General features: G+C 36.6%; 1 protein-coding gene across 10 annotated transcripts in view; it reads left to right on the top strand.

Moving 5' to 3' along the window:
• Positions 1–12,223, top strand: part of LOC128805774 (uncharacterized) — a 196,092-nt gene extending 183,869 nt beyond the window's left edge. For all 10 annotated transcript variants that reach the window (XM_053974672.1, XM_053974670.1, XM_053974676.1 and 7 more), the window contains 2 exons: positions 5,627–5,733; positions 11,924–12,223. In XM_053974672.1, the coding sequence (XP_053830647.1) occupies positions 5,627–5,733; positions 11,924–12,194 (378 nt within the window). In that variant the 3' untranslated portion in view covers positions 12,195–12,223. The remainder of the gene's footprint in view (positions 1–5,626; positions 5,734–11,923) is intronic.
• The last annotated feature ends 183 nt before the right edge of the window (positions 12,224–12,406 follow it).

Genomic DNA, 12,406 nt, shown 5'->3' with positions numbered 1-12,406 from the left:
TTCTATGATAGAAGGACTTTCAAAATTTATAGTGGCTTTTTCTTTTCTTTTGTAGCCCCATGGTAGTGTTCCCAATAGGATCTCCCTAAATAAACTGAGTGTATGGGTGCATGCCATTGAATTTAAGCTCTTCATTGTGAATTTCTGCATTGATTATGTCATGTGTGTCTTTACACTAAATTCATGGCAGAGTAACCATTATAATCTCAAAATTATTATTACAAAAGAATTGCTTTTCAAAGACTGTTACTGACAAATTTTACCTGTGTGTCTTCAAAATGTGAGGAAAAGAAGCCATAAAAAGCCAGAATAAGAAGTGCAAATTAAGCAACACAGGAGAAATATTAATTAAAAGAGGTTAATTGGGTTGGGGCAGGGTGGTGGGAAATGCTCTAATCCTCTGCATTACCATGTGGTGTTTTTGTACTTGATCATTCTTGAGGCCAGGAAAAGAAGGGGTTGGAAATTACAGCATGGAGGAGGAAAGAAATGTAATCAAGATTTTCATTGCTTATTATTTTGCACATTCCAATGGGAGGGAGAGAGGTTGGGTAGCCTGCTTTAAAAAAAGGAGAGTGCACGTAGCACCAGGATCTCTCCAGAGAATGCCAGTCCTGTCTTGTGCAGTAAATTCTTGTGACCAACCCCACAGGGTAGTTGGAATTGTGAAATAATTAGCATAGCTAGACCTCAACAGTTAAATAATTTTAGAGATGTTCTTTCTTATGTTTGACCTTTCCTTTGAAATTAATTTCCCTTATTTGCAACTTTTAAGTGTTTTTACCCTGTCTTTGTAAAAGAAAGTAAACTCAACCTTTTATTCTCCAATTCTTTTTATTAGTGACCTGATAAAGATGAAATTTTCCCTAAGGACCAAAAAACAATACTAAAGTGTGCATGATTATTTGTAGACTCCTGTTTCCCACACAATTTGTGAGTTTGCAGTAACCTACTATGTCTTTTTCCCCCTAAATTACAAAATCCTCATTGAAAGAGAGCATTTGGTTCAAGAGTTTTCAAAAAACTGCCTCTCTGCAAATAATAGCTAACAACATGTAGGCAGCATGAAACACATTACTTTAATAATCTGTCACTGAGATTCAAATCTGGATTAAGACAAGCTTAATTCAAAATTGTATGAAAAAACCCATGTAGAGTTTGCAGAAACATAATGATTTGCAGGCAAATATAAGAAATAATAAACCCTCTCAAAAGTCATCCCCTTTTCCTTCAAAAGTATTTTAGTATTTTCATTTAAATCAATGTTTCTGGACCCATAAGACCAATTTTTTAAATGTAAAAAGTCTTAATATCCTTAATTTCCTTACTGGCAAATTTCTGTTTGAATTTTTAAAATAAAAAGGCCGAATTGGTTGTGGTGGAGCTGAACAACCTGGTCTAGTTGAAGGTGTCCCTGCCCACAGGAGGGGGGCTGGAAGCTGATGATCGTCAAGGTACCCTTACAACCCAAACCATTCTACAATTCCATGATTCCACAAAGGTTTCTCTGCCAGCTATTACTATTGCTGACACATGACTTTGTTTCAGTTTTGAAGGTCCCTGGATGACAGCTGGGATGTTCACAGTCTGGACAGGAGGACATTTGGAATTGTGGCTGGAAAGCCAGCAGGGAGATATTTTATGCAGTATTTTTCTTGGCAACCAGTTGTGGGTTTTGTTGTTGCTGTTGTTGGTTGGAAGTTTTTTGGGGGGAGGGTTGTTTTGTTTGATTTTGGTGGAAGTGGGGCTGTAAAATGTTACTTCACTGCTGAGATAATTGTTGTGGGTGAAAAAAACTTTACTTAGAAAAGCAAAGTCCCAAACTAAACAGCTACAGTAAGAGTAACAATCTAACAGGAACCTGACTCACAAGAGGTGCCCTGCTATGTCTCAAGATATATGTATATATGAAATTAAGCAGAGAGTGACAACTTAACTTGGATTTTGTTTTCCCTTTCCTCTGTCAAATTTGTTAAGTTTCTCTTAACCCTCCAATGATGCCAACTGGTGTTTTGTCAGCTACGATTTAGGAGAATGTCAGCACATTCTCAAGGATTTTGGTTGCCATGGATAAGTGTATTTCTTTGATTTTTCTGGGACATTATATATTAATAAGCAGGGTATTTTGTTTATTTTTTAATGCATATTTAATTTTGCAGCCTATTCATTCCTTTAAATTTTGACAGAAAAAGTATTGCAGAGTGCGGGGCCAGCTCAAAGACTGTCAAACTTCTGCCAAACTTTAAAGGTCAAAACCAACTGTGACACCTACAGTTCAAATGTAATTAGTTGGAGATTTACTGGGATTTTATGGCAATCTCCCAGTAGCTTAGGAGTGACATGATATCCAACCTTATGGGATCCCAGGAGAAGTACAGGTGGATGTGAGGATAAGCAGTAAAATATACTAGCTAACATGCTGCACCTTTAGCAAGTCATCAGTCTCCTAAACTGTGCAAGGAACAAGAGAGCATTCAGTATTTTATTTAAAATAAATAACCTGCTAGTCTCTGACATGGCCATCTAGTACAAAGTTGATGTATTTATTTAAAGCTTAGCTCATTCTGTATGTTCTTGGATCATTAAACTGAAGGACTTGTACAGTCGTGATTTTTAATGAAGCATGTTTGAATAATTATGCTAATTTGCAAAGCACTAGAATCAAATCAAGTGATCAAAGTTTTCATGATTACTATCGTGTTTTTGTAACTTCCCCCATCACTGATTTCTGGATAGACTCTAACCCTGGCTGCTTTTTTTTTTGTCATTTATTTAGAAATTGCCACTAATCAATGTAGAAAGTTTAAAAAAATTGCACTAGAAAAGAAACACTTTTTGTGTTATATCTCCATAGTGGACTTTGTATGAGTTTGAAAATAATATAGCTCCAACAGACACCAGCCTAAATACAGTCTACAATCAATACTATATTCTGCCTTGACAGAAAGCTGAATTTTTATCTGTTAAACGTGTGAGCTTGGGGCAGCTCTGTGTCTGAAGTGGTTTAAATCTGAAATGTGATGTGCTGCAAAGAAAGTTGATTGACATCTTTGTTTATTGAAAAGTATTACATGAACAACAAAACACGGCCAGATACAGAGCACTCCATTGCAAAGTGCAGCTGTGTTATTTTTCAATCCTATGTGTTCTGCCCCTTTGATGCCTGTCTGATATAATAAAACTGCAAGGATCTTCTTTGATTCAATAGTAAAAAATTTGGACAAGGGTGAGATATGGAGATATGTGTTAGTTGCAAGGGTTTGGTGAATATCTCTCCAAAAAAAAAAAAAAGGAGTTGTAGGTTTAACGCATCTGAAACTTAAAATAAATTAGTATACATTTAATAAGCAAGTTGTCTGAGTCTGCTTGAAATATTTTTAAGTATGCATTGTAAGAGGGAGAAAAGAACAATGATGACTAATCTTAAAGCATTAAATATGCAGAATACAGAATTAAGTTACATTTAAATTTCATGTTAGAATAATTATGCTGTTCATTGACATTTTCCCATGTTTTATTAAATCTTTATTATGTCAAGGTAAATAGAGGTTAATTCTGCTGTTATCTCTTCCAGTAAAGTATTATCTTTAATCTTGCATTAATAAAACAGTAGTAAGTTGCACAATGTGGGTAATCACCATAGACTAATTTAGACCATTCTAAAATCTTGCCTTTACAATAGAGTGTAGTTTAAAATAGATGTTACCAGAAAACATGGAGCATAATTTAACTTATAGAAAAAAAAAAATATTTTTCTCCAGGAAATTTATAGCTGCATTTCCTTAATATATTGACTTATTGGCAATATACACTGCAAACTTCCAGCTCTGCTTCTCCTTTCTAGTGTTACTTTATCTTTAGTAACTGCCAGCTCCTTTGACTTGCTTCTGACACAGCACAAACTGTTAGGCAGAAGTCTTTGTCTTTAGCACTTTTCTGGAGAGTCCTCACTTTGAGCATTTTTCTGTGGTAAGCATAGAATGCAAAATCCCATGCCTTTGATTCCTGTGCACCTCTCTTCAGTCATAGATTCCTAAAGGGGTTCACCAAAATACGCTGCACTGTAGTGATGGCAACAGACACTCACTGCAACATTGCTTATGTCTGCCTGCACACTACTCTTGACCCACAAAGTCTCAGCTGGCTCATCACTCACCCCTAGGCACAGCTCCAGGCATCTCTGCTGCTTTCACATACAGGCAAACTCTTCCTCCTTTCCATCCTAGCCCATCCCTCCTGAAGGTCTGGTATCCACCTATTGCAGCACTGCAGTTGTGGAAGCTATCCCACAACATCCATGTGATCCCAGTAAGTTCCTAGCCCTGCAACTGCATGCACAGCTCAAATTTCTTCTCTTTGTTCCTCATGCCATGTGCTAATGCACGTTTAGATGCACTTTACGCAACTTCTTAGAAAGTCCTATCCCTTAGAAAAAATAGATTTTTCAACTCAGAGTCTGCATGCACTTTTTTTTTTCTCTTTTTGGGAGGGGTTTATTCAACTTAAAGAGATGATATGTCTCTTATTGCACTTAAGCTTACATGCTGTGGTGGTTTTGTGGTTTATTTATACTACAGTTATTTTGTTTGTTATTCTTAGCTTTAATTTTTTGTTTCCATCAAACTAGAAAATTCCCCATTGAGTTTTGTCAAGTTTGCATAGCAAATCAATCCTCACATCCTTCCTGCACACCACATTTTCATTTTGCCAGCTTCTGTGCAAAGCCCTCCTCAGACCCACAAGTAAGTAGATGGTCAGTTACATTTTCTCATGAACTCTATTTCATTATCTGGAGTGTCCATAAAGTTATTATTTTAAAAGCATGAATGTCAATAGATCTGTAAAAGGCATTTACCAAGCAGCTTCAGTGCTGCTAGGAAAGAAAGAACTAATTTTGGAAGTGCACTTGAGATCCATGCAGAGAGTGGGATAATTCTGTGGTTGCATGCTAGTACAGCAATATGACCAGAGCACTAGAAGATATTTGCTGCTGCATGCAGGACTAATTTTCAAGAATTTCTTCCCAGTTCGTCTTTAAGATACAACCCAGTTGAGAAGCACTAGGGTGTCTAACCAAAGTTACTCAACTAAGCATTTAGAGATGTTCAAAGAATCAAATTACAAAACAAATAGTTTTTTTAAAAAATAGTATGACAGTGACATTTTTTTCAGCCCTACCTGTCTACTATGAATTATTATTATAACATGCAGTCTTATTTAGATATTTTATGTGGAAATTCTTTGCAATAAAAATGAAAGTATGCAAGGTATATTAAAACTCAGGCTTATTCACCTACTTGGAATGTAGGCATTGCATGTTGAACCTTTAACTAAAAGTCATATCTTGTTTGTCTGAAATTAACCCTTCTAATAGATTAGCTCCTACCATTATATTGAGCTGCATTATAGCATTTAAAGACAAAAAGAACACAGAGCTTTTTGAAAGAATCTGTTTGGAGTTTACTGGTTTTGCCCCAGTTTCTCTTTGGCATATAGAAACTGCTCACACCTGAAATTCAAATGCAAGCCTCTGAGATGGGAGTCAACTGAAAGGGAAACAAATATTTGCATAAATCTCCAAGAGATGTTTTATATGGTCCCACCTCTTGTTTCTCCTTAACTGTAGGATGACCTGAAGCAAGATTTTTCTTATCGGACATGTTTTGGGCAAGGAGCTGTTTTCCTCAGTGTTTTACAAGCTCTGGTGCCAGTGAGGTGGTACATGGACTCTCAGTAAGTATTGAAAGCCCTCTTTAAAGTGGAAATATTCAAAGCGTGCAGGAGTCTCTAAGCATCTGTTCCGGGGACACATTAATGCATTTGAAAGGATATTAAAGCTTAGCACAGAGGAAAAAAAATAAAAGTCCTAGTGGCAAGATGTAAAACTGCTTAACAGAATTACATCCAGAACTTTGTGTATTTGATCTGAAAAAAAATAAATCATCTTACAGTTGCTCACATTAAAGCTGCATGTCAGTTTGGGAGCTTTTAGGATCTTGGACAGGTTTCATTTCTCTGGTTCACGTAAGCTCTCTGTGTATTTGTGCAACTGCTGAACCTCAGAGCATGATTTCTGGTGACCCCATGCACTGTCTGAGGATTTGCCTAATGTGCAAATTTAAGACAATCATTATGTATAGTAAAAAATTATTATCCACCTTTACCCCAGTACTCAGTTGCTAATAGCGGTCATGGCTTGATTTGGAATCCTTCTCAGTTTAATGCTTCCAATTAACTCGCATGGTTTTGTGGCTGACTTGATGGCCCAGATAAAGCCTGGGCTCTTCTGAGAGAGATACCAAGCTTCATTTCTAGACTATGGGATCAGGAAAGCCTTGAGCCATGGTTCAGCTCTAACTACTGGTGGATTAGGAATGTCATTCAGACTTGAGTAACCCTAGACTCTTTAGAGGAGCCAGATTAAGACATAGAAAAGTGGAGCGCTGAGAGAGAGTGAAGGCATCTTCTGACAAATGCAGTAGACTTGCTCTGGGTCCAAGTGGTTGGTCTGCAAGGAGATGAAGGGCTGGTAAGTCCTGGAGGATGGAAGGCAGAGGCCATGAGTAGCATGGCCCTCTGTTGGCCACTGGTCTGTTGGTGACAGAGGCAGGCATGATATTGAAACCTATCCTCTGAGCCAAAGTTGACTTTGGTGTGAAAATTAAAAAAAAAAAAAAAAATGCTGTGAAAAGCAGAACTTTATACAAAGAGTATGCAAAATTCTGTCCTTGGCCTTGTGTTGTCCTCAGCCTCATGATTTAGGGATAACAGTGATGACAGTGACTAGGGGACAGTTGTACTAAAAAAAAAAAACCTTAGGTTTATTTTTTTTTCCTTAAGCCAAGGAAACAGAGATAGTTTGAAATGGCAATCTCTTGTACTGCATGAAATAAATATTACAAATGGAAAGAGCAAACTGATTACCCTAATATTAAGAGCATCAAGAGGAATTTATAAATATCTTTGCGTGTTCAGCACCCAGTCCTGCACAGGGCATGTTAATTCTTGTCACAGAATTTGAAATTCATTTAATCAGAACAGAGCCTTTGAGATGTTTCACACCTGCAAGTGCATCAAGTGGCTAAATTTTACAGTCATTCTCTATGATATGACCTACATATCTCATTACAACACCATGTTCACTACAGGTGCTTCCTACAAAAACATTTGCATGAATAAAAACATGATTACGCTCATGTATAGTGAATGTTAAAAAGTGTGCTACGTATAGATGTAATATCTTAACAGGGGTTTTCATTTATCTATATTCTTAATTCGGGGTAATATTTAAAATCAATGGTTAAAGGACAGTTTAACATTTCCACTTTCACATATCCCTTTTTTTTAAGGATGAGTTCATGGTATCTTATGTATAAGCAGAATACTTTGATTAAAAAGGAAAAAAAAAACGTGTAGATTGATGAAAACCAGTTTTAAAAGCTCTTTTATTTTTTAGACAGTGAAAAACCTATATCTACCTAAATGCCTTGAAGTTTTAACCATTTCTGAATGCTTAATATTGACTGCTTTAATGATGATTGTTCAGTACCCATACAAATGTTTTGGCATCAAGTAATAGCTTGTTTGTTTGTGTGAATATAATCTGAAGGCTGCCACAACATCTAATAAAACTGTTTCCTCTCAGAGAGGCATATAGACAGGAATAAAGGGCTGTTAAAACACACAGCATCCCAAAAGAAATTCACCACAGCCAGTAATGAACATACACATCCTTTATTCAACTTCCAGTAAGTTTGTAGTGCTCTTTAGAAAAATGTGATTCAATGCCTTTCATGTATATTGTCATATATAGGAACATTTCAAGATGAAATGTACTATAACTGGTCTTACTGCTGATACATCTTCCTCAAAAATAGTCCAAAAAATAACTCGGAAGAGAGTAGAGCGGATCAAAGTGTTGAGATCTGTGTATATATATGCACATCAGGACTTTAACAGTTTTAAATCTTCCATGCTTCTAGTGAAGAAAACTAGTGCTGTCTCCAAGGTCACCAGTGTCATTTTTGGGGCTAATCAGCAAGGTTTTAATGAAAAACCTTTGTCCTCCTTGTGACTCAGGCTCGATGTCTCCATGTAAGCATTATGCCCGTGATGCAAATAAAACTGAAGTCAAACAAGGTATAGAAGACAATGAGGATTTTTTTTTTCACAGCAAAAAATTTTACACACATATATGCTTATATATGCATCTTCATTTAGCTATGTGCACATATATCTATATATTAAACAAAATTGTATGCTTCTTACATGTGTTAACATTTAAGATGTTTTCACAGTAAATGGAAGGAACAGCAGCTATTAGCTATTCAGCAATTTAGATTAATGCAGTGTTCTTTTACATTTGGAAAACAGAAGTATAATAATTAGATAGGTGGGAGATTCAGGAATCTCCAGAATGTAGACTAACTACTTGGTGTAGTATACAGAAATTGGATGCAATTGTACACATATATACTTATCTATTTGTTTCCTTTCCAGTGAGGCAAAGACTCTGCAGTCCCCAAAGGAGGTTTTTTTTTCCTGGTATGCTAAACTATTTTTAGCATTCCTCAGCAGTGCACCAAAAAGGAGAATTATTTTATCTCTGTGGGGGCCTGTGAATTTCATGCAATGTGGGCTTCTGTGAACAGAGTTCAAAATGTATTAGAAAAAACAGGTTAATTTTTACAGTAAGAGGTTGAAATGTTGAACTGCCCTACTGTGGCAGTGTGAAGCATCCCACAGATAACGGTGGGGGACCGAACTCCTAAGAGCTACACAGAATATAATACTATTTACTGTATTAATTGTAGACAAAAACTCTATTCCTTTTCTGGAATTTGTAGTTCCCTTTAAAGTAGAAATAGGGTAATACTTCAAAATCTGCTTAACATATTTAATATCCTTAATTTGATGTTTTTACTTTCAGATTTGTTTGTATTCAAAATAGCAGTAATTGGCAGCTGAAGTTGAATCATAGCATCTGGGTTCTAGTCTATTCATGACATCAGTATATTTTTACTGCTTGTAAACATGCCCTCAGATCATCACAAAATGTCACAGAATTTGAATAACTAGAAAAAGCAGAGAGAATTTATGCTGCCATTGCTCCAAACACTACACACAGCGTGTGCTGATGGGGATTGAGTTAGAGACAAACTGGCCCAGAGGAAAGGCAAGAGCAGGACTTCTTATAATGCTCTTCCTCCTCCTCCACCTTCAGACTGAAATTCAGACTAGTAAAGAGGAAAAGAAAAAAGACTTTGTACTTACAATTGGTATGTACACTGAGAAGGAAAAAGAGGGTTTTAGTCTCAGAAAGGGGAAGACCCCATTCAGAAAATTGGAAGGAACTCTTTGCTGTCTTCAGAGCATTTTACTGTATACTACAAGTTTACTACAAGCTTCTGTCAACTATTTAGTTACTGTCTGACAATGAATGACATTTAATCCTGTGAGGGTCGTACGCTGGGGACTGAAAGATACTATTTTAATAGTGCAGACAAATAAACTTATTGCTTTGGGGCTGTAGGCACTTTTCCCCCCAGTATCCTTTTTCAATTTATGAAGAACATTTGTATTGTAAACCTCGAGGCAGATACATACACATATTCAGAGCTACACATGTACTAAGCAGAGGTCTTGGCTGGCAATTTAAAGGGGAGCCAGGAAAGCCAGCAACCCCATAGGTCATGGAGTCCAAACTCCTTGATGGAAAAAGTCCTAGCACCACAGCAGTCTGATACTTCAGGCCAGAGCAAAGTCCTTGAGACATCAAAATGTGCACTTATCTCCTGGTTTCTAGCAGGCAAGAAGCCAGTGACAAATATTACCCATGTAATGACTAATTTGTATGCTGGCAAAATGCAGGACGCATTTGTAACTAAATGAGACATTTGATTCAGAAGTGTCTTGAAAAATTGGAAAGTTCTTTCTTCCTAGGTCAAATATTGATGTGGGGGGGAGGGGTTTTGAAACTCCATTGGGGCTCATGATCAGTGTCTACATCCATAGTGTTCTCTTGGTTCTGACTTTTACAAGTGATAGCCATGAAGAGTCTCAAAAAGAGTTCTTCTGAAAATCTACTAGATATTCCAAAATGTGAAAACTCAAAATGCTAAAAAGTTAGTCTTTAGGAAGCACTATCAGCGTGTTCCCTAAAGGATATGACATGATGCAAAATAAGCAAAATTCCTGTCTGAATAAGTGAATTTAAGATCAAATATGTTGTAGCCAGATCTCAGCTGGGAAGGGGAAGCCTGTATTGGTGAACTGTATAAATTTGCATGTCTCTTGATTATAAACAGAATACTAGAGAATATGGCCTAGAACTCCAAGCATCATACAAAATCCTGAAATTTTCCTTTGTGCCTGAAATTTCCCCTTGTGGTGCTTGTTTCTATATGTGGAACAATGAAAATTATTAGATATAATAATAATAATAATAATAATAACCATCATTTTATATAAAAATCTTTCTAAAGTATCATACTTCTATCTGCAACTGGGCACTTAAGAGAAAGAGGCATAGTAGTCATCGCCAGTAATTCCTTCAAAATTATAACCTCCTGTAAAAGATATTATGAAATAAAAATGTGCAAAAATATCCATCTAAAACCATTACCATTTTCCATTTCTGTTTCTTACATAGGGTAAGTGTTATCATGCTGAAGGGAATCAGCCCCTATTACCTGGGCTTTTGATTGTACTCCCTCTCCAATTATTTGTGGAAAGGGTGCTCACTAGGAAAGCTAGTCAATGATTCATTTTATGTGTAGTTTCCTTCATTCAATGAAAATCTAGTTAAGTTCTCCCTAAAGGATTATTTTAAAAATATTTGTAAAAAAAACCACCTTTTGGACTTGAACTCACCATCATTTTCACAAAACCATCAGGAGCTGTTAATGTATTGACAAACACGTGGTGACAACATTAGCTATAAAATCCCTTTGCAATTTGTTGGGAAAAAGAGATCTCCAGACTCAAGTAAAACTTATTGCTTTTCTAGCCCAGCATGAGGAATTTCTGATTCCCCACTTGTCTGCTGTGTTTAAATATTATAACTCAAATATGCTTACATAAAAGCTTATTGATTGGAAGAATCACTTGCTTTTTGTGCATTAGTTAACCAGGCTGCTGTTTTGAAATCTGTCCAGGAACCCACAGTGGAACCTTTCCTAATCCATCTGTTTAAGTCTCAAATGGTTTCACTGCTCCAGTCACTTACCAGCACTGCTGGAATGTTAGTGCTTTATGATTAAAGGATATTGTTGTTCTTTTCATCCATCATCCTGGAGCTTGCTATTAATAATACACTCCTTTTTTCTTTCTTTTTTCCTTTTTTTCCTTTTTTTTTTTTTTTTCCTGTTTCCTTAAAAAGCTGCTTAGATTTTCTGTTCTTTTCTGTTTTCCCTTATTCTGATCAGTCACTTACAGCAACGAAGGTAGATGGACAAAAAAACCAGATTGCATCAGTTCTTTCTGGAAAATATACACTGCCTTGCGGTATTTGAAAAATGAATGGGGGAAAGACAAAAGAAAATTAAGCTAATTGTGAGAGGAAAAGATGGAATTGTAATTGGAGACATCAAACTATATGGAACACTCTGTGACTCCAGAAACATGTATGAATTATTGCTTCCTACTCATAGTAATGTCTAAATGCATTTTTTTCAGCATGTGCTTGTGATTAAATTATATTATTGGGAAAAATCTGAGATTTAATTTCTATTCAGGTATACTATAATATGTGAAAAAAAGCCCACTGTACTTTACTAAAATAGCTAAGCTGTATTTGGATATAACTGTTGATCAGTGACATTTCAAACAAAATGAGGAACCTTCTTGGTTTTTCTATCTCTCTCCAAAGGAAACGAGACTTAAATTAAGAAAACAATAAGGATTTTATTTTCTTCCTTTATAGGTGGATAGGAGTCATGGATGTTAAAGGAGACATTAACCAGGCTGTTGTGAAAGATCTGATACCAGCTTTGGTCAATGGGGACAAGTGTCATCCTGAGAGTGCTCCTCTCTGGGACAGGAAACCGACGGAGCGAAGCCCTGAGAACATGCCGCGACACTTCATATTCAATCCGCACACCTATAAAGAGATGAAAAATGAGCCTTGTCCAAAGCTCTTACTTCAGCACCCAGTGGCAAAAATAAAATGTGAGCTTGGGACCAGGTCTCTTTGAAGCTGATTTTTTCTATTTTTTTTTAAACACTCCAACAGGCCTCTGGTGGTTACAGGTATTGATCGTCAGAAAGTAATCTGTTCAGGTTTGGGGGCATGCCAGACCGAATCCTGGAGTACATTCCTTCCTCTCCAAGGACACGTTGAGCTTTTTACTGTCCACACTGGCATGCTTGTCAGCTGTCTGGCTTCTTTGTCTTTACTGCTTTCCCT

Source organism: Vidua macroura, chromosome 3 (genome assembly GCF_024509145.1).
Source record: "Vidua macroura isolate BioBank_ID:100142 chromosome 3, ASM2450914v1, whole genome shotgun sequence".
Classification (NCBI taxonomy): domain Eukaryota; kingdom Metazoa; phylum Chordata; class Aves; order Passeriformes; family Viduidae; genus Vidua; species Vidua macroura.
This window is presented reverse-complemented; position numbering and strand designations above follow the sequence as displayed.